At 42.1% G+C, this 27,799-nt stretch overlaps 2 protein-coding genes and 2 pseudogenes across 4 annotated transcripts; 2 read left to right on the plus strand and 2 right to left on the minus strand.

The window, feature by feature from the left end:
- Positions 1-15,769: 15,769 nt before the first annotated feature.
- LOC308093088 (ATP synthase F(0) complex subunit B1, mitochondrial-like) lies at positions 15,770-16,548 on the minus strand (annotated as a pseudogene). Its single transcript has one exon. The product of its transcript is annotated as an ATP synthase F(0) complex subunit B1, mitochondrial-like (transcript).
- A 436-nt stretch (positions 16,549-16,984) lies between these two features.
- LOC308093530 (PRELI domain containing protein 3B-like) lies at positions 16,985-17,531 on the plus strand (annotated as a pseudogene). Its single transcript has one exon. The product of its transcript is annotated as a PRELI domain containing protein 3B-like (transcript).
- A 1,652-nt stretch (positions 17,532-19,183) lies between these two features.
- LOC308093531 (tRNA (carboxymethyluridine(34)-5-O)-methyltransferase alkbh8-like) lies at positions 19,184-21,238 on the minus strand (the record flags this gene model as incomplete). The annotated part of the gene is made up of 1 exon (XM_080439866.1): positions 19,184-21,238. The coding sequence occupies one exon, from the start codon at positions 21,236-21,238 to the stop codon at positions 19,184-19,186; it is 2,055 nt and encodes a 684-aa protein (XP_080295992.1).
- Positions 21,239-23,318: 2,080 nt separating this feature from the next.
- On the plus strand, positions 23,319-26,879 carry LOC308093532 (kinesin-like protein KIF2C; the record flags this gene model as incomplete). Its single annotated transcript, XM_080439867.1, has 4 exons — positions 23,319-23,405; positions 24,475-24,561; positions 26,348-26,442; positions 26,754-26,879. Exons 2-4 carry the CDS (start codon positions 24,501-24,503, stop codon positions 26,877-26,879), a joined length of 282 nt encoding a protein of 93 aa, XP_080295993.1. The 5' UTR covers positions 23,319-23,405; positions 24,475-24,500.
- Between the last annotated feature and the right edge of the window lie 920 nt (positions 26,880-27,799).

Genomic DNA, 27,799 nt, shown 5'->3' on the forward strand with positions numbered 1-27,799 from the left:
CTCATTCTCCCTCTCTCTCTCTTTTGGCTTTCCTCTCTTCCATTATCGTTTACACCCCCCTTCCCGACCTCCCCCCCTCTCTCTTCCTCTCTGTCCTAGCTGCCCCCTCAACACGGCCCGGGCACAAAGCCAACTTTATCTCTTAACATCAGCTTGGGAAACCCTCCCACAGTTTCCCCGAAAATGCAATGCTGTCTTTGTCCCAGTGGCAAGGCCAAACGCCCCGGTGTTGCAGACACAGGATCAGGATGACATCACCACATGGACTTCTGAAAGCTCTTGAGTGAAGCTTGCCTTTGAGCGCTGACTGAGGGATCAGCCTCCGAAACCACAGATGTGATCCTTGTACATTGAGCAGGAAACGGCTAAACTGACCCCCCTGGTCAACACTCCGGGGTTATGACCTCTCGTAAGGACCTGCTGCGGGGCAGACTAGGCCAAACCAATCACGTGCGGGTTCCCAGACAGGTCCTGACCAATTATTTGTAACATGGCCCGTCACCAAACACGAGCGTCTAGCCAAAACAGAGCACAGCTGAGGCTGTTGGAAATCACGGGGTAATCACAAGAGAAAGGAGCCCTGACTGGAACTTACGTCAGCGAGCATAAGAAGTAGGCCTTAAACCCCAGTGATTGTGTGGCAGAGACAGAGTTGCCTGCCAGATAACACAGGCCAATCAGTGTCTCAAGCGTTAGATTGCAGTTTTGTTGCTGATTGTGATCACTGAATGCTAGTGAATGCTAGGACAAAGGCAGACACTCGGTCCCCTACAATAAAAAAAAAAGGAACGTGAACTTGAACCCATCTTACAGCTTGCAGAGTAAAGGATATATTTCTTTCTTTCTTGATGCCGAAATTCTCAGCCCAATTGTTATTATAATAGGCCTATACTCTACTGCCATCATCGTAAGATATTCTCCCATTTTCTATTCTCTTCACATCAAATCATTGTTGTTGCATTTGGATGGACGTCCGTCTTTCTCTCAGATGTGGCCAGAGAGAGAGGGGAGAGAGAGAGAGAGAGAGAGGGGGGGGGGGGGGGGGGGGAGAGAGAGAGAGAATCGAGAGTAGCAAATGAGCAAGGAGAAGGAAAAAAGCGGCGTATGATCGGAGGGCATTAGTCATGTTCTTCCTGGTGTTATTGAGTAGCTCGGGCGGGCTGGAGCTCAGCCACTTCAATTGCTGCTCATTTAGCTGTCAAGCAGCCATAGCCAGCAGGCAGCCTCATTCAAGCAGTGAACCCGTGTTGTAGTGGTTTTGTATAACGTTAGGTCTCTGCAGGACAGGTCGTTTAGAGCAGTGGTTCTCTTCTCAAACATTTTCATGTGAAGGACCCTCAAATTGAAATGTATTTGCCCGCGGACTCACGATCGCATCACGACACATTGTGAGCTTGTTGATCGGGTATTTTCGAACAGCTAAGGGGGACCCCCTAGAACCTACTCACCAGAACCTACTCAAGGACCCCTGGTGGGTCCCCGGACCCCACCTTGAGAACACTGGTTTAAAGGCATACAATCTCAGAGGGTGTAAAGCAAGGTGGATCGAGATTTTTCTTTTTTTAGCAGGGTGCTGGCTTTAGATGCAGGTGCCTCCCAGCAAGTCTTTATGTGTGGTCTCTTGAATGATTTAGCTGACGAACACAAGCTTGGAGTCCTGTAGACCTGGTTTTATATGTTCCACATGCTTATCATCCGCCATCAGTTCACTATAGTACGATACTGCTGTGCTAGTACTGTAATACAGTGGTAGAATGCACAGCACAGTGGCGCACATACACGCACGCACACGCACACACACACACACACACACACACACACACACACACACACACACACACACACACACACACACACACACACACACACACACACACACACACACACACACACAAACACACAAAGGGGGTGGGGGAGCAGCGAACAGACAAGACAGCACAAAGCTATTGAGTTACCGTGACTAGCAGTCAGTGTCAGTGCAGGAGCAGACTACCTTGGGGCTATTTTTGTCTATTCGCAGTGAAACCAGAAGAAGTCACGGAGAACGCCAGGCTCGTACTGTAAAAGATGACAGCTGTCAAACCCGACAAAAGACTCCCATACCGATAAGTAGAGAGTTGCATGAGACTGGTTTCCACTACAGGGTCGAGGCTTCCAGCGCTTTGTTCTTCCGCTAAATTACCTCTAAACATCTGTCTCATCGCCAGCCTTTGGTGTAGAGGTTCCCCATATTTACGCGTCACATCTATCTGGTTCGTAGATGTCACCATCTTGCCATAATCCATCAGTTTTTGCAGTTTGGTTATCCTTTTTTTCTTAAATATGTTTTTGGGGCTTTTTCTGCCTTTATTTGAGAGGAAAGTAGGCTGACAGGAAATGGGAGAGAGACACACAGCAAAGGCCGTCGGGATTGGGAGTCGAACGCGCGACACGCTGTAAAACTGGATCACCAGCCTATGTGGTATGCGCCTGGACCACTAGGCCAGTGGTCGCCCCCAGTACGGTTATCCTGAGCCAAGACAAGACCCTGTTAGCCCTGCTGAGCCTTACTTTATTGGCCATCAACACCAGGCACAGAAACAAACAGACAGACAGATGCAGGCAGATACAGGCAGGCGTGATGATAGACAGACATTTAAAACATACAGACTGGCAGGCAGAAAGACAGACTGACAGACATGCTGGCAAACAGACAGACAAATGAAAGTGCACAGACAACTAGAATGAAGAATAGAGAGGGGTTTATTTGTCACTCACTCATACAGGTACAGCAAAATGTTGGAAAGCTAAGCTTGTTAGGAAAGAAGACATCATTGATGTTTGTGTTTGTGCCTGCTTGCATGCATGCATGTGTGCGTGAGTGCATGTGTGCGTGCTTGAGTGTGTGTATGTGGCGTGCGTGTGTCCATTGCCCAGCCTATCACCACATTCACAGACCACTTTTCAAACCTACCACCCATATTACTCTCTCCCTCTAGTCTAGACTAAAACAAACTCTCAAAGTGAATGGATGGATTGAAGTTATTAATTGGCCGTACAGTGGCCAGCAATGGCAGAAACGGTTAACTGAGCACGTGGTTGTTAACAGCACAGGAAGGCGTGTGTTTACTCTGGATCGGTCGCTCATATTTCCTGTTCTGCGAACACAGTGTTGGGATAAACATTTGGAGAGGCCAGCCATGTTCGCTTCTTCTCAGCTCAGTTTTTTTTTGGGGAGCAGTTCAATGGTCCTCCTGAAATCACTCCTTTAATACTTCCCGTTTCAGCACTGCAGTGAGCTGAGACCATGGACTCAGGATGTCACATGTTATAGAGACTGTGTCAACAAGTCTTTAAAAGGATGCTGCCATTAGGCCTCATTTACTAATATGTGATTAGAAATGGTCTTTTTGTGGAGGAAAAGGGCACAATTCAATTGGCATAATGTCTCGCCCTGGCCCTGTTACAGGCTCAGAGCATGGCAGAGAAGTACATAACTGGACTGAAAAACCTTAAGGTTAAAGCTTTGAAACTTATTCCATAAGTTGAAGGCAGAAATGGCATTGTTCTGCATCTCCTCTACAGAAATTAAGGGTACAATATTGTTGTCATATCCCCGCTTGCAGAGCGGCTGCTACAACCGTAGACTGCCACTGTAGGGAACCGGCGTGTGCACAGACATTTTACATTGAATTGTGCTATAAAAAGAAGTATATGGCTTTGAGAAGTGAAGATTAAAACATGAAAGCCCACATAAAGTTTTGGTCAAAAGCTATCCTCGCAGAAGCCCCTCCCTTCTCGGCTACGGGTATATTACTCAACAGAAAAGGATGAGGGGATTAAATATAAAACGGGTACACTGTTGATATTAACATGGTCCTCCTCACGTAGAGGAACAGAGCCAGTGTTCTTTCCTATTCACAGCAGGCACTGTCCAGAATAACAACACCAGGATAAATAATAATCTTGTTTGATTTGTAGTTTAACCAGCCGAACTTTGGCTGACATTTTTATTAGAACACTTGAATGGAAGGTAGACAATTTAATTATCTTTTAAAGAACAGTTGTATATCCGTTATAAATATTTACTTTCGCATAGAATATGATGCAGTTTTATTTGTTGTCTTTTGTCTTTATCTTCCCTGGTGTGTTGAGAGAAAAGCCTCACCCTCTCTTATTCTGTATATGACTCGTAAAGGTTATAGTTAATGCATTCAGAACGTTCTTGGTGTAGCCCCTAACAAGCTCTGTGTTTCTTCCATTCCACTCCACCAGTGGTACAGATACGTGACGTGCCCAGTGTAGCCCAGAGTGGGAACAAGACAAAATAATATTATATCACATCTCATTTCATTATTCCTATTGTTTTACGGTTAAAGCTGCTGTAATCGTATATTTTCATTTCATATATAATCATTGCTATAGAAGAGAGTTCAGCAACAGGTGTCTCCCAAGGAATTGTCCACTACTATAAAATATATTCTCTGGTTAATTAAGAACAAACACCCTATAGCAATGATTAATATCAGAATATAGAGCTTTAACTTTTTAACATAAGATACCACCTGTAATTATTACCATCAATACTAATGAGATTATCGATACATTTCATTATTAAGTCCTATAATATTCTACATATACACTACATCGGTAAAGTCCTCAGTGTTAAATTAACTCTGACATTGTACAAATGTAACCAAATGAAACGGTAAGTGTCCATTTGGATACATTTGGTTACATACAAACGGATACATTAACATTGAGGGTTTTACTGTGCCGTTTGTGTTGTGTAGTTTAGGTGTCTTTGTTCAGGTGCGTGTGGCCGGTGCTCACGTGCATTTTCTACCCAAATGGCATAGTGATAAGAGACTGATATCGTCTCTGTCGGGTGGAAGCCTCATATGTCCAAAACTGTTACTTTTCAGGATTCAAATTCTACAGTTGCAAAAGTAGCACATCGACATGCTTGCAGACCTGCTACTTTTGCTACTTTTGTGTGACGCTGTAGTGTGATCAAGTAGGGCGTTGATTTGCAAAAAAAGACACAAGAAAAGTTAAAACATGGCGATAAGAGGTTTCTGCCTGACAGCAACGATATACTCCCATGACACCTGCAGTCTGAACCAGTACTCAAGTGCTGTACTTAAATATACTGTACTTTTACTTTACTCGATTTTTTAAATACTTTATACTTCTACTCCGCTACAACTCAGAGGCAAATATAGTACCTTTTATACCACTATAATTAGGCTACTTGAAAACTTTAGTTACAAGTTACTTTATAGATTCAGACTATTTTGACAAAACATACATTAAAACCACTTAAGCCATATTTTACACTCTAGCTAAATAGTCAAACTGCAAGCTCACTACAGCTTTTTTTGTCAGCACATTTTTAGAAGGCCTACTTTTACTTCTGTACTTAAAGTATATTTTGATGCAAATACCTTTATACTTTTACCCAAGTAAAGCTTTAATACAGGCCTTTTACTTTTAACGAAGTATTTCAACATGGTGGTAATTGCTACTGTACTTTTACTTAAGTATAAAAAAAAAAATCTAAGTACTTCTTCCACCACCGCCTGTTAGTTACTTTCATCCATTCTATCTCAGCCTCATCTTCTCCCTCTCTCCCTGTCAGTCAGTCTGTCTATCTGTCTTTAACCAACGTATCTGTCACTGCTCTCCTCTCTCTCTTCCTTTAATTCTCTCTCTCACTCTCAAATTCTTCTCTCGTCGCCCCCCGCCCGCCCGCCGGCCCCCAGCCCGCCCGCCGGCCCCCAGCCAGGTGTATTAGAACAGGTGGGTTAAGCTAGTGGGATTCCTGGCAGAGTGATTTGGTTGTGTTCTCATGTAAATCACATTGCCAGGGATTTCCAACTAGCTTGAACCAAAGGCCACACAGCAGCAGCAGCAGCAGCAGCAGCAGCAGCAGCAGCAGCAGCAGCAGCTCCCTCCCACAGTGTTTTGGCACAGACAGTGTTATTCACATTTCACAGCCTCGCCAGGGCTTTATATCAGTGGTGGAAAAATAACTATTTTTTTAAACTTCTGTAAAAGTATCAGTACTGCAATGTAGAAATAGTCTGTTACAAGTAAAAGTCCGGAATTCAAAGTTTACTTGAGTAAAAGTACAAAAGTATTGGTATCAAAATGGACTTAAAGTACCAAAAGTAGAAAGTACGCATTATGCAGAATGTCCCATTTCACAAGTTTTCAAATGCTTAAAATGTATACAAATCTTTTGAAAATGACTACTCATTAACAGGCAGAAAGTAAAGTTATGCCAACATAAGTTGTTGATGTGTGTTGCCAGATGGATGGATGTCTTTAATTAATGATGTTATATGCAGTGCACATACGTTACCTCAGGCAATGTTTTTGTACATTTTGCTTCAATCTTTATAGATTACAAGTAAGTTGTTTTGATCTCATTTTGCTTCCAAGCTCGTCGAAAAAACACCACCACATTTTCAAAGTTATCATTTGAATAGTTTATATATTGTTATTTTTTCAAAGCGGTTCATGGTTTTACGGTCATTTAAGGACACATAGGCCTCTGTCTCTGCTGTCTGATTTAAATTATGCATAATGTTTCTTATTTTTTATTTTCTATATGCCATAAACACATTTTCTGCTCTTCATTGGAAAACAAAATTCACAAATGTGCTTAATTATGCATGCCCATACAGAAAGAAAACACACACACACACACACACACACACACACACACACACACACACACACACACACACACACACACACACACACACACACACACACACACACACACACACACACACACACACACAAACAAACAAAACTGCATCATATTGCATAATAGTATAAGCTCATTCTTGTGTGTTCAAAATGTGTTGGACTACCATTTTACTTCATGTTCATGTCTTCTACTATCTGTATTTAGAAAAAGAAGAGCAAGAAGAAGGCGTGTGGCAGCCTCCTGAACATCCAAACAGCCGAGCCGGCGGGCAGCTCCTAGAGTTTGTTGGAGGTACAGGACTTGGCTTGCTTCGTGAACAGTTCAGTGAAAGCCTGTGTTCACAGTGGCTAAGTTCCGCTCCTCACAAACCGCTCCCATGTTGTGCGACATGCATTCATTAAAATGCTTCAGTAGATCTACGAACAAACGGCCATTCGAGGGGTATTCTAAAGCGTTATGCTGCTGATGTTGATACTGTTGTTCAGTCATCACTGACTAGCTATCATCCCTCTAGATCAGAATGTTTATAAACAAACGGGTATTTCCGGGTAGAATATTGTCTATGGACGATATAAAATACAGTGTCCAGAACATAGTTTCTCAACCTGTGGATATTTATAACAAAATAATGTATTCCTAATAGTAAATAACAATAACGTAAGTGTCCTGTTCTTCCAGAAATAAGGTTAATGAATAACACTGCTCCAATGCGACAGCTGCCGGAGTACAGTTTTGGTTGTGGCTTTGATTTGGTCTTTGACTGGTGATTTGGTCTATTGTATATGAGCCTGTTGTTGCTATTGCATGTTACTGTAATGAAAGAAAAAATTATTTATGTATTTATATATTTATGTAGCCTATTTATTTATTTATGTATTTATTTAAGTATTTTTTTATTTATTCATTCATTCCAATATATGGTAACACAGCAACAATAAAAAAGAAAACAGCCTACGTCTGAGGAAGCACGCTGCTGTGTCTACACCTACAAGCTCACACTGTGTCATGGATGCAACTCGTTGTGAGCTTGTAGGTCTGCTATTTGTGACGTGCATTACCGTTGTGAACATTAGGCGGGCTGAAAGGAGGATGGGAGAGAGAATGAATGGTATAAGCATGGCGAGATAGGAATGGAGGGAGGGAGGGGTGCTTTGTCATGCAGGAAGGAAGTACAGGAAATGTCCCATTGGGGAAAACAAGGAGCAATGTAATTGTGAACCCCGGGCTCATTTGCAGTCAGGGTGGCCATTTAAGGCGTATTTATGTTTTGTCGTACGAGGCGATATCACGTGGCTACTTTTGGCGGGCGATATGCCTATAAATTAGGCATTACGGAGCGACTGTGCGTGCGTGCCACTGCGTGCGTGCGTGCGTGCGTGCGTGCGTGCGTGCGTGCGTGCGTGCGTGCGTGCGTGCGTGCGTGCGTGCGTGCGTGCGTGCGTGCGTGTTCGTTCATGTATGTCAGACATGCGTAAAGAGAAGGAGGGTTCACAGCAGTAAACGGTTCTTGAATCTTGACCCATGGTGATACTAACATGGGAAAAATGTTGACTGACTCTGTGTTAAGTGCTTCCAAGTGCTCCTCTTGAGTAGCATACTACTAGAGACCCATTTCACAGTTCTCTCTTTTTTATGTATTTTGTTTCCTTTGAACGTGATAATACAGTATGTATTGAGCCAGACGGGGCTTGCCAGGGTTAGCTACATACAATTGAGCTCATTCACACAGCAGCCCCCCCCCCAATTCTGACATAATGACCGCCAACACGCCACAACCGATTTAACCAATAATATCTTTGTAATATATAATCTAATAATAATAAAAAAGTACCAAAGAGAAATGGCTGTGAAATAAATCAGATAAATCAATATCATAACAACCCTGGCTAGCCCCAAAATGGGATTCTTTGTGGTACTTCTCCAGTCCTGTTTTGACATTTGCATGCTGTGTTGTATCTGAATAAATTGAAACCATAGCGTAAGAGAATGGGGGTTTTTATCCTGAAGAGCACAGTAGGAGACTCACATCAGCATCTAGGCGGGCGTTCCTAAGGCCATTGTGGTGCACCTGCAGACTGCTTCCCCTTGTGGTGAAAGCAAGCCAGTACAGGTATCTGGGCTCAACCTCCTGTGCCTACTGAGCTGATAACAGTTGGATATAAAATAAGCACTGGCTCAGTTCAGCAGGAACCGGAGTTGGGCCCTCTAGTGACAGCAGCGGAAGAGATGAAGAGGCCAAATCTCCATCTTGCATCTGTTTCTATTTGTCTATTTTATTATTGTCACTGTCAGGTGGAAACCTAGTATGTTGAATATCATAAGAAATAGAAGAAGAATGAAAGACAGAATGAATAAAAAATACGAATAAAAACTTGTGTTCCAGTGGATCCAATCTAGTTACAAGCTCTTGTTGTCTTTCTGTACTTTAAAGTTCAAGCTAAAATAGATAGAAATACAAGGTTTCTGCCCAACAGTCAGAATACAGGCATGATGGAATGTAATGTATTTATGTTTGTTTAAATATGATATATTCTATGTTCGCCATAGTTCTTTTCTTTCATGTATTAATTATGTAAGATAATAAAATATATGTGTACATAAAAAAAAGGATCCTGGTACTTTTTAACGGTTACTTGGCATTAAATGCCACACAGTTGATCTATACTATATATTAATAGAAGAAGAAAAAATGTTTTTATCTCAATCACAATATATAATGTATAATATAATTAATATATATAATACAACGTGCAATAATGCAAAGTGTCCACCCAGGTTCACCTGTGGATCTAGTAAGACAGTAAGCCTCCATGTTACTGGCTGCACCTACTGACACTGTCCAGACCTCGCTGATGTAATTATACCCATATGACCCTGATATACAAGGCTCATGTTCAATATCACACACACACACACACACAGAAGTTGCAAATGCATCTCAAATCTGCACCCACTACATTAACGGTGGTAGTTACAACAGGAGTGGTTGTTGTTAGTATGTTATACAAACAACATTGGCGTTTTGGCTACACACACACACACACACACACACACACACACACACACACACACACACATACACATACACATACACATACACACACACACACACACACACACACACACACACACACACACACACACACACACACACACACACACACACATACATACACATACACATACACATACACATACACATACACATACACATACACATACACATACACACACACACACATTATTATTAGAATTAGTCAATTATATTTGAGCGGTGAACGCGCTTCTTGAACATGTGCTAGTGTGCATACTGCATTATTATCAGTGTTAGACCAATCACTACCTCCTTTACATCTATATCAACCAGTGGTTTTGTCCTATCATTACCACATAATATAGTATATTAGTGGTTTTCAAAGTGGGGTCCATGGGGGGTTCAGGGGTTTCAGGGAGTCCCCAGCTAAATGGATATAGTTCCCATAATTTGTCTCGGGGTATACTTTGGGCTGTTACACCATCCGGGGTTAAAGTGGCTAGCCTGTTTTATACCCTGGGTCAAGAAAACAACAACAAACAAACATAAAAAGGTACAAATAAGAGGTTTCTGCCTGACAACAATGATATCGTCTCTGTCGGGTGGAAACCTCAAATGTCCAAAACTCCAAAAGTAGCAGATCTAGAGGCTCAAAATGCGTCACTTTGCGCCACGTTTCGAGCTTGTGGATCTGCTACTTTTGATGCTCATGTGTGACGCTGTAGTATGATCAAGTAGGGCACTAATTTACGAAAAAAACACAAAAAGTTAATATCATTGCTGCCCGACAGCAATGATATTACTAGGTAGTGGTGTCATGGATCAGTTTTAACTGTACAGTAATCATGTGTGGAGGACATTGCTAGTTGTACATACTGTATTGACTGTACTTGGTACAATATTTGCCTATAATCATTTCTTGCATTCAAAACCAACTATATTTGCAATGTTCTGGAAGCCTTTCTACTGTTAAATAGTGATAAATAAGTGCCCCTGTATTTGTCAAGTGGTGTGGTCATGCACCACTTCCACTCATCATAGCCTCGAGTATGGGAAATGTTGGGGGCAGAGTGGATAGCTGTTCAAACACAACTTCCAAAATGTAAATTTGTATTGTTTATGAGAATGCAAAAAAATATAATGTGTACTGTTCACATTGGTTGAATGTCCAGCATTTAAGACTATCTGATGTGCTGCCTTGAGTTGAAGTTGGAGCATTCATTGCTTTATTTGGCTGTTCGCTGTTATCACTTGGCTTCAACATGATTGGAAATAACAGAGTATAGTTGGAACATCTGCTCTCCATTACTCGCCTTCAGCGTGTGGCAGCCTGGCCAGTGACTCATGTTGCCTTTTTGGTTCATCATTTGGCATGTTTTAACCTCTCACTCGCATTTGAGCCTAATGCAGACAGCGTTCAACCGCGTTGTCCCCAGAAAATACATGATTTTTTTCAACTAAATTTTTTCATTTTCCCCCAAAAAACACAAACACACACACGACAAGCACACACACACACGGATGGTGGCACACACATCAAGAAGCTGGTGAGGTTTTACTGTGCAGACGAGATGCCTGCCAGGTCTGTGGGTTCCAACGTCTGTTTTTACTGCGTCGCTCAGAGAAATGGACTTCTTCTTACATTGGTGTTAGCATCCAACTACCTGCCTCGGCAAAGCCACAATTTGTCATGTGCAGTGGTGGACAAAGTACTCAACCCCAGTACTCAAGGTGAAGATAGGCTACTCAAATATTACTGTGAATGTTGCTCAGTACTTAAGTTAAATTACATTTTCCCAAAACATTCTCTTCCATTAATTGAACGGAAAATGTAATAATAGCCTACTGAAAATAGCCGATCTACAAGCTCACAACACGTCACAAGATATACAATATATAAAATGGGGCTTAAGTGGTTAATGTACGTTTTTTTTAATAATCTGCAAAACTCAAAGTAACGATAGCAACTAAAACTACACTCAAATAATTGTAGTGGAGTAAAAAGTACAATATTTTCCTCTGAGATGTAGTGGAGTAGAAGAATAAAGTATTAAAAACAAAATGTAAATATACTCAAGTAAAGTAGTGCCTCAGAAACGTGAAATGAAATTAACTACTGTACTTGTAGTAATGTTATGAGTTACTTTTCACCACTGCTGCAAATATGTAGGACAACAAAGCACACAGCTGTGATGTCACAGTGTAGGAGGGGGGGGGGTGGGGGGCTCGCGTGAGACCCCCTCATCTTCTCCTTTCTGACTGAAACCGCAGCTCTACATCAGCTGTCTATGTCTGTTTGTGTGTGAGCATGTGTGTGTGAGCATGTGTGTGTGTGTGTGTGTGTGTGTGTGTGTGTGTGTGTGTGTGTGTGTGTGTGTGTGTGTGTGTGTGTGTGTGTGTGTGTGTGTGTGTGTGTGTGTGTGTGTGTGTGTGTGTGTGTGTGTGTGTCTCTCTCTCTGTGTGTCATTTGTAATTAATGGGACTATAAATCATTCAAATTGGATGGTAAGTTGCTTTGTCATTATGTCAAAGCCAGCTCTCTCATTTTGACAACAGACTCACACATAGATATAAATGGCAATCTATCTTCACGTAAAGTAATGTCAAATGCATTCATAAAGCATGTTTCACCACTTAAACCCTATATACTTTGTTGACCTAAGTCCCCCAGGGTATGTACTTGGTCCCCTCGTTTCTTTCCCTCTACACCAAAACTTATCGCCAAAAATAGCTGATCTATAAGCTCTGTAGATCGGCTATTTTCGCTGAATGTTCGCCTATGATGATGTGACCAAAAAAAGGGACGCTAGCGTTCATGTGGTTAAACACACAATCACGCGAATACAAGAAACACAGACATAAACAACAACACATACTCAGCTCAAAGGCACAAATAAACACAGTACATGGGCATAGGCACAAGTCAAACATCAGCCTCATCAGGAAGATTCAAACTCTACCAAATAAATTGAGTTTAAAAAAAAGTATCAACCACTTTCAACCTGGCTTCCCTGTTTTTGCCCATGTCATTATAGAGCAATCTTTACCGTTTCATAATGTGTGACATTGTTTGGACCCCAATCTCGTTCTTTGGCGTGGTTCCAATGGAGTCATTAGTGCCACCAAGTCAATCAAAGGCCATAGCTTTCTCTTCATTATTAGTCTGAAAACTGATCCTACTAAGTAGCTGGAAGGCTTTTCCACCGATACATAAACACTGGGTGGATGTCTGGAGGAGGTGATAATATATACAGTATATATAGATTGTCTTCTTCTTTCGGTTGTAATTGCATGTTATTAATGTAGATTGATTATTGATGATATTATATTTCTTATATTTCGTTGTTTTTTTTACCCTGGGCACTGTGTGTTTATGTGGGTGTGTGTGGGTGGGCGGATATAAGGAGAATGAAAGTGATGTCTTGTATTCTATGTAAACTTAAAAAATAAAAAGTAAAAAATGCTTGACTTGAGTGAGTGTGTTTTCATCAGTAAGGAAAGATGAAGTCAAAATACAAACAATAGAATGAGTCAAATGAAACCATAGTAGTGGTCTTGTTATTTGTAAAACAGTCATCACTTCCAGTTCGTGTTCAGAATACCAGTACAAGACAAGTATTAAACACATGACAAATTAAAATAAACAGATCATTATTACTGCTGTTTCTTAGTCTGGTAGCAGTTAAGCCGTAAATGGTGCCAAGGTGTGGTCATTTTAACAGGATATCACTTCATAACTACTCTCTGAGTCAGAGAGGAGAATGAGTAATAGCCTACTTTAGTCATTCATGTGCTATGACCCTCAGTCAGAGTTGTTGTGGTTTGTTTTGATATCGCAGATCTCACTTTCCTACTGTGTGTGTTTCCGTGCGTGCGTGCGTGTAATGGTACTGTAACTAGTGATGGGCAAACAAACAAAGCTGTCCGAACGATTCTTTTCAGTGTCCGATACGCATTGGGTCAGCCTGTCGAACGCACTGAGTTTTCTCATGAATCACAGTTCCCCATGTTTCTACAGATGCGGGTCCTGTAATTGGTCCATTCGAAGGGATTGCTGCAGCTGGATTGCACCAATTTAAGACAGTAGCCATTTTAAACTCCAGCTAACTAATTTGCCTCTCTTCACCTCTACCACTTCCAACAAAGAGCCAGCATTTAGTCCTGTGTATTGTTTTTGGGAGTTTAGTAAGTAAAGTAACTCTAGACGAATGTTTTGGCAAGTTTGTATTGTCTTGTATTTTGTCTTGTAACACGTGTTCATCTTTTTGTATTTCTTATAGACACACTGTTTGTCGCTGTCAAGCATACACTTGACCTCTCCTACCATGATCCTGCATGGTTTCAACCATTCACAAAACACACACAGCCGACTTGTCCTATCATGCTGGCCACTTTAGTTTGTATTACGTTCATATACTGATTAGCTGCTTGATGCACTTTGGCTGAATGTTATAACTACTTAAATATTTGTATGTAATGTTGGACAGACATGAGGGCCACTGTCTTTTAAATTCCCGGCTTGATTTGTGTTCCAAGTCTGGCCCCGTACAAACATAAGTGACACATGGAATTACAACAAATAGCATCCTTTATCATACCCTTTGCCCGGTGCCTTTTCCTAACCACACAATGCAACCAAATCATCACATGCACCACAATACAGACACAATGATGAAGGGAGGTATAGGGCATTCCGGCCGCATACCTCCCGGCTGGCAGAGACTTGCCCTCCACTGAGCACTACTTGACGTATGCTTATTGAGTATGATGAGGATTTTATATTTCATATTAGTTATGCCAAGATAATTTCATATCCCATTGAAGGAAGCCTGCTTTAAGGCAGTTAAGGAAATTCCTCAAGTCCACCCAGAGCTTACTGGCCAGGGCATCACTGTTTGGCATGGGAAAAAAGCAAGGCTAGCCCCTCTCTGGACCTGTGAGTCCTTCAGAAGGTGGTTTGTTGGGCTGAGCATATGGAGCCCCCTCATGCCCTGCTGGATAGCTACGATGTTTGAGGAGGGCAAAAATAATTATGGACGACAAGCAACACCCCAGAAACTGACTGTTTAAGATGAGCCACACTGGTAAGTGCTTGAATTAGTAGTGACAAATGAACATTCTTGATTCTTGGAAATTACCAATAAATTAATATTAGTAGATTGGAGTAGATTATGATTGCATTTATTTTTTGGTAATAAGTAGCCATACATCAATAAATGAATGAATAAATAAATAAATGAATGAATGAATACAAATAATACAAAAATACACAAATACATACATAAATAAATAAATAAATAATTAATTAAAAGGGTCCAATATGAATACTACAGAACCACTTCACGTAAAATAGAACAGTAGGCTATAATTTGTATTGCAAAAATAATCTGCAGTGAAAAACGTAATATTGAATACAAGGTGGATATCCAGCCATTGGAAGGCATGTGTAGCCATGTGGTCTGTCTGTGATGGTGCCTATGATTGTTATTCACCCATGGTGTAAAAATGTCCCGACACTACCACAGTGTGGTGATGCATGATATTGCACAATTACTGCGTGATTGAATGGACTGCAAAACAATACTTTATGTTGATAATTTTGCCTATTAATCAGCAACAGTGTGTCTTTATATATGAATTCATATAATATCATATAATATCATATTATGTCATGTCATGTCATGTCATGTCATGTCATGTCATGTCATGTAATAAAAAATAATATCGTCATATTATATTACATTACATTACATTACATTACATTACATTACATTATATTATATTATATTATATTATATTATATTATATTATATTATCAATCTTGGAAAGTAACTAAGTACATTTACTCAAGTACTGTACTTGAGTACAAATCTGATTTATACTTTACTGGAGTATTTGCATTTTTCTATACTTTTGAAACTAAACTTTAAACTTGTGAAATGAGACATTCTGTATATTGCGTAATTCAAAAAAAATCAGAAAAAGTACCCAAGAATCACAACCAGAATAGGTTGGGATTCTTGGGAACCACTGGTTTAGGCTGTAGCCTTGGCCTGAGTGGCCATAGCCAGTGCCTTCAGGTCTGTGATGCACTTGGCAATGCTCTCCTTCTCCTGCTGGGGGGTGATACTGCCAATAACGTTCTTCTCCACCCAGTTAACCATGTGCTCCTGCTCCATCCGGTGGTGAAGGTTCTGCAGGGCGATCTGGTAGTCCAGGCGCTTCTTCACCTCATTGTTCACCATGTGTTGCCTCTCTCTGCGGTTGGTCTCCAGCAGCATGGCCACGTTGTTCCTCTTAGCATCAAAGAGCATTGACCTTCCGTCTATTCTCCACTGCTCCTTCTTCTCATCCTCAATGGCCTGAGCCAGGCTGGCCATGGCCAAGTCCTCACTTCCTGAGCCTTGGCTACTTTCTCCTCATTCAGTTTGTCAGCAAAAGCTGCAATGCTGGGGCCAAATTTCTTCACTCCATAGATAGTCACAGCACCTATGGCAGCAGCAGCAAAGGTCTCATGGTTGATGACGTAGATCTCCTTGGAAAGCATGTAGACGAGGAGACCGGTACCCAGCATGTAAGGCCCTGTGACTCCGGTCTTTGGGTATAAAAAATGGAACAGCTCGTCGGGGATGATTCCATGGCGGATTTTTCCTCCCTTCTCTGGAAGAGGGGGTACGGGGGCCAGACTCTGGGACGTTGTGTGGAGGGAACGTGATGCCTGGACCAGGCCAGCTCCAAAGTGACCACTGCCTTTCAAGGCATTGGCTGAAATGAAAACGAGCCTTGGCAGCATGTTTGAAGGATGAAATGCCAAATTCTTGCTACAACAGGCAGGCAGACACACTTGTGTCGACTCTGGGGAGTTACTGATTTGGTCTACTGGCAGGGTAAGAGGTTTAGTGCTGCTGATCGGCCAAGCGTTTTGCAGGGTTTGCTAACTCACAGACAGACAGACAGACAGACAGACGGACGTAGTTACAGACCCTCTACTGGATGACTCGGTACTTACTTGGTACAGCCACGCTGTGAACAGACTGCACTAGTGTTTGTTATGAGAGTACTTGGAGGCCAGTCTATGACGTCAGTCATCTATGACATCTGTACTATGAGGTCAGTCATCTCCATATTTGGGCATAAACAGTGGAGAGACACGCACGGACATATATACACAGACAGAGATGTCCACTATATTGTGCAAACTCCAGCAAGTTCATTGGTTGAAGGCTGAATCATCTCAGATAAACCTCAGAATGACATTCTGGTCATCGGAACACACATTCAACCACCCTTGGGAGACGGTGGCCAAGGCAGCGATGCAGAAGTACCCCAACCCCCTGAAACCCAATGTGTTTGCAGTGGATGTTTTAGGCAGAATGGTGGACACGGACGGACGGTTACACAGCATCAGTTTGCAATGCTCAGATTGGGGGCTGCCCGCCATAGCCTCATCTATCATTGGTTTAGAAAGAGCATGCCTTTATGTCAAGGAACATTCGGTGGTAGACCTCGGTGAGAAGACCTGTGAGCTGAAAACCACAAATATCAACTTCACCAGCATGGCATCTGTGGATGAGAAACTGACCTTTAAGCCACATCCTAAGGACCCCGAAAAGACAGTTTTGAACCAAGGAGCTCTGATCACTGTTAAAGGGCCCGTTTTAAGCTCATACCTAGAGGGACTCATAGCAAATTACATTTCTAATGAAGCCAGCAAGGGTCATGAGGCGATGGAGTGGGTCATTAAACACAGAGGTTGCGGAGCTTGCAGTGACAGCGACAAATAGCAGCTGGACCTAACCATCAATTACTTGGTTCCTTTTACAGTACCCATGTTGTTCTTTGCTCTACTTGTCTCGTACATTGAAATCAAATGATTATTGATTAAATTGTTCTGTATTTCCCTGCTACCACGTGTTTCATCCTTTTGACAGATATGTACACATCTTACTATCTTACTACTATATAATTGACAAAAGCTCCGAAAGTTTGTGCGGGATTCGCAAGCACAGGATCACTCCACATGCCTCCAAGACCCGCCACAGACTGTTGATCAGAGCTATGGCTATGTTTTAGGCATCTTACCCCACCTCGATAAGTGATCAGACTCTCGGTTTAATTGATTCTCTGATTTGCCTATCAGACCCTCAGCCTGATCTGGCAGGTTGCCATAGCAACCAGATACAGGAAGTCTGACCTCTTTATCACATGACAGAGGTTGGGAGGTTGGGACTAGAGGTTAGGGCCGCAAAGCAAAGCGGGAGGGAGGAGAGGAGAGGAGAGGAGAGGAGAGGAGAGGAGAGGAGAGGAGAGGAGAGGAGAGGAGAGGAGAGGAGAGGAGAGGAGAGGAGCCGAGAGGAGAGGAGAGGCCAGAGGGGCCGGACTTCGCATGACGTGTGTGCAGAGTGACTAGGCCAGTGCTGTCTGGACGGATCGGGCCTAGATGTGAGGGCCGCGAAGCGGCCCTCACATCTAGTTTATGATAATTTATAAGCATAGTTTTTGTCAATAAAAACAGCGTTGGTTGGAAACGTTGCCCAACAACAAGACGACTCGTGTCATCCCCCGCCACTGTTCGTCCACAAGGACAAGGATCTCAATAAACGCATAGGCCCTAGGTGGTGGAGTCACCATCGCTCAGTGCTGCCCAACATACGGCTGTTCTGCTCCCCAGGAAGATTGAGAAAGCTGCCAAAGTCATGTAAAAATGCACTACATTTGTTTAAACCAATCAACACTACAGAGTGTGATAGTCTGATAGTCTGATTGCAATCATTGCCACAGAGTCTATAGCAATGACCACCATTAGAACACTTTTTCACTCACAGTACCTTTAAAGTTCTTAGATATCATCCCAGTCATATTGTGCACCTATTTATCAATATGTGACAAAATAGAATAGATTCCATTTCTTTAAAGCACTGGTTATCAATTACGGGCTCCACGGACTCCCAGGGTGATTAACAGTATGGAACCAAATGGACCCCCATGGGTCTGCAACTTAAGAGTGTACAGATGGAACCAAATGGACCCTTATGGGTCCCCTTGGTTCCGCCTACACACCCACAGAATTAGATTTGAGTGTAGATTGAGGTTCCTGAGATAAGAATGATGAGGTCCATGACCTCGTTTATACTGCTATCGTGCATGATAGATAGCATAGTATGATACATGATATTGTATTTTTATGTTATCCTTTTAGCACAAATGTCTGACTGGACCTCGTGCTGTTTACATTTCTGTCTAATAAAGTATTCAATCAATCAATCAATCAATGTAAAAATAAACAATAATTTTTAAGGAAAACAGAAAACACAAAAAGGTATTTTTATGGGTAAACAGCAGACATTCGTCCTTTCTAAATAGTGCATTTTCAAATAAATTAGCAAATAATTAATCGTTTACGAGTTTTTCAATTAACATCCATGATTTTTTAAATTAGCATTCCTCGTTCAGTCTTTCTCCAGTATGACACACCAGTTGCCCTGGTCATGGTAGCTTGTTTGTATTTGAACCCCAGCCACTCCTCCACACAGTTCCTCCAACTCCCCCTGCTGGAACACATGGTAATAGCGGTGGAACACTGGAAGAGCTGGGCTGGATCCTACACCTCCTGGACCGGATTTACTCTTAGGCTCCACCACTGAGCTGTGAGTTGAGTTTGAGTCTGGACTGGATTCTGAGTCCAAAACAGAACCCTGGTGGCCTTCAGTAGACGAGTTATGAGAAGTCCTTGTGGGCCCTGCTTTTATTTTAGCCTGTTCTCCATTCTGTCCCACTCGTCCATTCCCCCCATCTTTCAGGTGCCAGGGAACGAGGAGATCCTGGGAGTTGAAGGACGTGCGATTCGTGTGCACGCTCAGCCTCCCTTTGGGGACTAGACCGTCATGATGAGACGTATGTTCTGTGGGGCTATGGTTCCCAGCATGCTCTTTGAGGTACTTGGACCTCTGCTTGTTGTGTTCCTGTTCGAGGGCCCACACGTAGATGAGGGCCTGACCTCCAGGTCTGAGGAGTCTGACCAGCTCCCTCACTGCAGCTAAACGACGCTCCTGTGTGGAGAAGTGGTGTATAACAGCTATAGATATACAGGCGTCACAGGAGGCTGCTCTCAGGGGAACACTGAGCGCATCAGAGACAAACGCCCGGTGGCCTCTCTCTGCACAGATCTGGACCAACGCACTGCTACGGTCATAGCCCACCGCAACCACTTCCTGGTTGACGCCCAAGTACTTCCCATTCCCGCAGCCCACATCAGCCAGCATGGCGCCAGGAGCGAGCGAGAGCAGGAAGTGGCAGACGCGTGGCCAGGGCGAGTGACGAGTGCTGCTGAAGTGGGCGGCGATGGCGGCGTAGACGCGGTGCACGTAGCGCTCTTCCAGGAGCACCGCATCGCCATGGCAAAGGGGAAGCGGGAGGGGCAGGGGGGGGTCGGCACTCTGACTATCGCAGGTGGAGGGGAAAGCACATCGACACGGTGCGTGTCTGATCTTTCGAAAGGTGAATGAAGTCCATATGCCTCTCTTGCTCAGTGTCAAGTTGCCATGTGTACTGCGGTCAGAGGACGTGGCAGGCTTGGATTGGGGGTCACAGGCCGGCACCGTGTCAAACTTCCTGGGAGTCATTCCGTGGGTCCAGAGGTATCTGCTCTCTCCCTTCATCACCAGGAGGCTTCGCTCTGGCATCGCCACGGCAACCACACGGCCGTCTGGGTGACGGAACTCCATCATTGCCTTGACCCCTAGACTGAGTGACATGACGTTGTCCTCAAAGGCAGAGTGAGAGTCCACGTGTGGAGGAATACCCTGTCCTGGCTGGTACTGGTTGACAGTCAGCTGGTCTGGCATGGCGTCGATATGTCCGTCTCTCACACAGCGCTCCAAAATAGAAACACACTCCACAGGAATACCAGCAGATAATGGTTTGTCCTTGTCAACATTGTTGTTGTCATAGCAAAATTCATAACCAAAGTGCTCGACTCTTCTGTGCTTGAGAACCTTTTGAGTCACGTCATCTTCATCATCAGTGGACTTCCAGTCGACAGCTGACAACAGCGAAGCCTCTTCCTCACGAGACACGAAGTCCTTGACCAAAACGAGTCCCTCTGGCGGGGACACACACACCGCCACTTCACTGGGTACTGAATGGACAAAGCCGAGGTACAATGTGACAGTATTCTCTCCAGACTGCCGCTGTTGTCCGTTGAGGACAGTGTGGGCTTTCTGAGCACTCTCCTCTGACCTGTATGTGACAAAGGCATAGGGTTTGAGAGGGGGCCTAGTAAGGGCCTCCACCTCCCCGATGTCTTGTAGCGCCGCCAACAGCTGCTCCCGACTAACACAGTTCCCAAGACCACCATTAGCTACAACCAGACTCTTGGTGGGTTGAGATACCGTACGGATGCCCTCGTGTTTCAATAAAGTGTGACTTGCTTTAATTTGTTTTCGGAGGAGTTTCTTCTCCTCTTTACTCCTCCTGACACATTTCATGTTCTCCATGGCATCCATCGTGCAGCAGCTTACTGTGTGTGGGTGCAACATAGCATCCGTGGAACTTGATAAATGTGTTTGAACTACAGGACAACTGTGGTTGCACTGGGCAGTTGACAGGTGGTGTTATGTCTGAATGTGAAGCAGGGTGTTGCTGAAAAATAGCATTTGTGTTCAGCCAACCTCCCCTGGGTAAAATAAAGGTTAAAAAAATACAAATGAAATTATATTATCCCCATCTATGGAGTACCCTGATGTCATAGACTGGCCTGGACTCCATATTTGGGCATGCCTCACACGGAACTCCATATAAGTGCATAAAAGGGACACAGACAAAGAGACAAAATTGTCTTGTTGGTGGAAGCTGGGTAGATGGTGGACGGTCACATATATGCATGTATAGGGCATGTGACCGTCCATCATCTACCCAGTTTCCACCAACAAGACAATGGCGTGGACATGTCCGTCTCTCACACAGTGCTACAAAAAAGATAAATACAAAATTAATAAATAAATACATTCTGCATTAATATATATATGTATGTATGTATGTATGTATGTATGTATGTATGTATGTATGTATGTATGTATGTATGTATGTACGTATGTATATATTTATGTATATATATATTTATATATATATATATATTTATATATATATACGCAAAAATTATTATGGACGACAAGCAACACCCCAGAAACTGACTGTTAAAGATGAGCCACACTGGTAAGTGCTTGAATTAGTAGTGACAAATGAACATTCTTGATTCTTGGAAATTACTAATAAATTAATATTAGTAGATTGGAGTAGATTGTGATTGCATTTATTTTTTGGTAATAAGTAGCCATACATCAATAAATGAATGAATAAATAAATGAATGAATACAAATAATACATAAATACATACATAAATAAATAAATAAATAAAAAATAAAGAAATTAAAAGGGTCCAATATGAATACTCAGTACCACTTCACGTACAATAGAACAGTAGGCTATAATTTGTATTGAAAAAATAATCTGCAGTGAAAAACGTAATATTGAATACAAGGTGGATATCCAGCTATTGGAAGGCATGTGTAGCCATGTGGTCTGTCTGTGATGGTGCGCCTATGATTGTTATTCACCCATGGTGTAAAAACGTCCCGACACTACCACAGTGTGGTGATGCATGATATTGCACAATTACTGCTCGATTGAATGGACTGCAAAACAATACTTTATGTTGATAATTTTGCCTATTAATCAGCAACAGTGTGTCTTTATATATGAATTCATATAATATCATATAATATCATATTATGTCATGTCATGTCATGTCATGTCATGTCATGTCATGTCATGTCATGTCATGTCATATTATATTATATTATATTATATTATATTATATTATATTATATTATATTATATTATCAATCTTGGAAAGTAACTAAGTACATTTACTCAAGTACTATACTTGAGTAGCCTACAAATCTGATTTATACTTTACTGGAGTATTTGCATTTTCTATACTTTTATAGACGGATCCAAATATTGTACTTTTACCCCACTACAATTATTAGTTTTTTATTAGTAACTTTAGTCACTAGTTACTTTGTAGATTTTGATTACAAAACATACATTGATGCAACGCATTGTGAGCTTGTAGATCTGCTATTTTCAAAAGATTTGTATACATTTGAAAACTTGTGAAATGAGTTCTGTATATTGCGTAATTCTACTTTTGGTACTTTAAGTACATTTTGATGGCAATACTTTTGTACTTTTACTCAAGTACATTTTGAATTTTACTTGCAACAGAGTATTTCTATATTACAGTATTGATACTTTTACTTTAGCAAAAAAAACTGTGAGTACTTTTCCCACCACAGCATATATTTAAAACAGTCTGAGATGTAAAAGTCATTATTATATATCGGGTAAAAGTATCTTCTACCTTATACAACCCCGCCCAGTCATCAGCCTGATGATGACAACTTCCTGTCATTCGACCAATCGGGTGTTACAAGTGCCTCATAAAACGCAAGTCAACCAATCAGACGTCTTCTATTCCGGAGGCAGTTTGATTCAAACCAAACGCAATCAGACGGTGGTGTGTTTGCTCTGTGTTTTTAACTGTGTTCGTGTATTTTTGTTGCGAATACTCGGCGTTCTTCTTTCTATAGCAGCTTTCTTTTCTTAGTGGTAAGTAATTAAGCCAGTTTATTTTCTTGACCAAATGTTAACGTTATTTAGATGGCCTGTTGTTTAGATAAATGCTATGTTTTACCTGCTATCCTAGTTTCTTCGGGGCACTAGGGGTGCGTTCGGAAATACAGCACTGAGCGCACTGGCCAATACAAACTAATAGGCGAGTGTGCTCCGGTGCGAAATTTCCGAACGCACCCTAGATGTGGTCTCTCTGCATTCTACTTTGACTGACTGGAGTTCATGATTGATCCTAGCCTTGGATCAAGACTTATCATTTATGTATTTTTATCGAGTCTGACTTTTACTCGCGTATCTATAGTCTTTCTTGGGCTTCACCCCCAATTGTCACTGGACATCTGCGCAGAAAGTCCGTACATGTACACCCTGTAGCCCTAGCTGTAGTATACAACCCTCGTAGACGTATTTATGATTCTGACGTCTTGCGACGTCAGAATCATAAATACGTCTACGAGGGTTGTATACTACAGCTACTGTAGCCCTGGATGTTAACTCGACATTCGGATCCAGTGTGCACTGCATTAGTCCGTCTTTTTTTCAGTAGTAGATATGTTTTAATCCCGTCTGTGTCGGATTCTGTCGGAAGTTCCCCGTTTACCTCAATGGACGCTAGTGACGGGGCGCGTCCGGTGAACCCTGGTATTACACTCAATGTAAAAGAGGGGGGAATGGTGTTCAGGCACAGACGGGATTAAAAGGCATATCTATTGAAAAATACGGACTAATGCAGTGCACAAAGACTCCGAATACCGAGTTAACATTTGGGGCAACCGGGTAAGCACTATATTTTGCATTTGTATAGGATTTACAGGTGAAATCCAGGACGCTCTGAGGGGAACGGCCCACGACTATCGTAGATATAAAGATGTCAAAATCGATCAAATGCATATATGATAGTCTTGATCCAAGGCTAGCTTATTCTGACACACACTATGAAGTCGCCCAGGATGAGAGCGCCTGCTAAATGTGTAAAGTGTTCACTGCCAGTTTAATGTCCAAGTCATGTTGTCCTGTTAACGACCGTTTGCTGTTTGTTACTTTTCAGTGCAGAACTACTTACCTCTCGTAGAAATGGAGGCACATAATGTTGGATGTCTGCTCGGCCATACTGTGCAGATCAGCAGGAGCGATGGTGAGTCCATGTCAATGCAGTGGTGGAAAGTAACTAATTACATGTACTCAAGACTAAGTACTGTACTTTTGAGGATCTTTTACATGAGTATTTTCAATACTTTTACTCCACTACATCTCGGAGGCAAATATTCTCTCACCCACACCATATTGCTAGAGTGTTTATTCAGTAACAGGGTCTGTGTCCAGCTCTTCAGTAAACAGACAATTTAGCTAATGAGCTTGTGTAATTATGGAAACTTGGGCAGGCTTTATTTTTTAAAGGGAAAGAAATATGTTCTATTCAACTGTTGTTCGGCTAGGCCCTCCTCAGTAGCAGCATAACCACCAGCCCTTCCCATGTATGTCTCACACCTGAAGCTGATTAGCTCAATCAACAGTAATGCAGTTCAATCCTATGTACATGCAAACCACTGCCCCTATCCAAAAGGCACTTACTCTTAACCAGTAACATATAGACTATTTCTGAGTTTACATCATGCATAGAAATACCAATTGGATAAGTCATACAATTAATAATGGTCTCTAAGTGCACCTTGGATGGGGGCATTGGTTTGTAAGAGTTGATTGTATGAGACAGACTTGCATGGAAAGAGGACTTGGACTCAAACTGGTAGCATGCAGCTACTGAAGAAGACATGGCCAACACTGGTTGAATATGATGATTAGAGAACACATTGAGTTTGGGTCTAGTCTACTGTAGTATCTTTGCCATGATACATCTATGGCATAGTGAGTGATCCAGCTTTGGATTTAATCAAAACATTTGACTAAAGATGTAAATGCATTGAACTTGTTAAAGGTATAGTAGGCAACATTAAGCCTATATTTGAAAAATACCTCTATATATATATTTTGCATTTTTTTCCCCTCTATCAGCCACTATATAATGATGCTGGGGTGTTTTCCTGCATTGAAAAACACTCCTCTTTCTGAAATCCGTATTTTCCCTACTATTTAGGTTACACATCCGGGTATCCGGTGCGTAAATTCACGCACACATGTGCGCATCCGTGCGCGTCCGTGTGAACTTTTTACTTTCGGTTTTAAAATGCTCTCAAACTTCTTTTTTTAGGCACATAATTTACTTTTCAAAAAGCGTTTGGATAGAATTTAGTTGTTTAACTTCATATATGTGGTCAATTTGTCATGAAAGAGCCTATTTAAAAAATAAAAATTTAGAGAACCGGCAGGGGTGGGCAGTTCCGCGAATTGTATCCGAAAAAAGTAACCTATATTCGGCATGGCCCGTTTAGAAGTCTGCTTACTCTATGGAAGTCCTCCGTGCGTCACCCCCTGGTGGTCGGGGAAACGAACTGCTGGATTTTTTCCCTTTGTTTATCTCTGAATCGCCTACAATCCCTTTAAATTGTTACAAGTGCCCAACGTTTATCAAATTAACATTATTGTTTGGGGGAGGGAAGTCTGGAGGGGAGGGTGAAATTGTTCAAGTATTCCTATGGGCTGGGGTAGCACCTGTCATAAGGGTTGGGTGGGAGGAGTAGGACGAAGGCTCTAGTCTACGTCCTCCTGGTGGGGGCTCCTCACTGGCAGGTGAGTCAGCAGTGACATACACGTGTGTGTGTGTGTGTGTGTGTGTGGGGAGGAATCAATTGGCATAATGACTAAATTGGGGAGAAAAAAGGGCTAATTGTTTTTTACTCTGCATTGTTTAGAGATCAGGCTTTGTTAACCGTTTAGGACTTGTTGAATATGTATTTCATACATTTGAGTTTAACATCAAAAGGGAACCAACACGACTATTTCTTGAATCTATATGTAACCAGGCAGAGTTCATTCTTCGGTGGTGAAGTCTGTGGATGAAGCCAAAGGTGCAGTCATGGTTGAGTGGACGGAGAGGAATGCAACCAAAAGGAAGGAGGTGAGTGTCAAAGCCTGTTGTCTGTCTTTAATTTATATGGCAAACATATAGCCCATCTTGTCAATATTAACTAACCATACTGCCTGTCATGACCTGCCTGTCATGACCAACACTAACTATGTAGCCTGTCATGTTAACTGTCTAACCATTACAGCCTGGCAAGTCCTACACTAACTTAACTAACCATACAGCTTGTCATAGGCTACAGTTTAAGTCCTTAACTATATTTTGTCCTTATTTATTCACCCGTGGTTGACAAATGTTTCACAGCAACCCTGTCTAACCTCCTCATGTTCATCTATGATGCACAGGTTGATTTCGAAGACCTTTGTGCCCACAATGAGGAGCTCCTGCGTCACCTCTCTTCCTTGGTTGTGAAAGAGACTCCATCTCACGGCAAGGCAAGTGTGAACATTGTTTCCATGCAATCAAGATGACGACAGTTTTTCTTCTTTGGCTTTTCCCTTAACGTGAAACTGATTGGTGTCCTGCCCTGGAAAAGGGATAACGCCCCTAGCCTTGTTTGTGCAGATATGTTCTTGATATTCTTTATTATTTTTGTTGCATTATGTTTTTCCCCAACTTCGCCATGTCCACAAAGTGAGTCGGTAACCCGAGACGAAACTACATGGTTTGGTGAACCTCAGTGAAATGAGTGGGCTTATAGACTCATTTCTAACCTAATCTTCACATAATTGGTCCTCAGTAATGCTCATTATAATATGGTACCATTTTTGTCTACAGTGTCTCGGGACTGTGGACCCTTCAGTAACCCGCTTACCAGTGACTAACTAAAGTTGGCTAATAGAAACTGCAGACTTTAATTACTGTAAAGTTGGCATGCTATAATGGAAGCCATTGTTCTTGCGTTAATGAAAATCTAATGTTAACTTGTTTGTGACAAAAACTGCCTAATGTTAGTTGTAGTCTGGTTTATGAAGTATCCAAAGCTCTCCTATGAGACGCAGACAGGGTAGAAGAAAATGGGTAATTTTTTTTATTGAGCATTAGTGAGGACCATTATATGAATGAAAATGGGTTAAGTTGTCCTTAAAGGGCAAGACTACTTTAGTAGAGGTTTGGGTTGTGTAGTTACCTTGCCATGGTGTAACAACAAAGATGGACTTTGTATGGTGAAGAGGCTCAGGAGCTCTTTTAGCCTGTAAACTAACTTGAACAAAGCTGATTCTGACTGTGTATATAGAACATCACCAAACCAGTACTGGTTTTTGTGTGTGGTGTTTATAAAAATGTCAACTTAATTGATTTAGCTACTTTTATTAGGAAGAAAACTCAGACTGGATCCGCGGAGCCGGGTCTTCAAATAGTAAAATCAACAGGAAGTTGACAATTTTAT

This window comes from Gymnoscopelus braueri (assembly GCF_963280865.1).
Source record: "Gymnoscopelus braueri genome assembly, chromosome: 10".
Taxonomy (NCBI): domain Eukaryota; kingdom Metazoa; phylum Chordata; class Actinopteri; order Myctophiformes; family Myctophidae; genus Gymnoscopelus; species Gymnoscopelus braueri.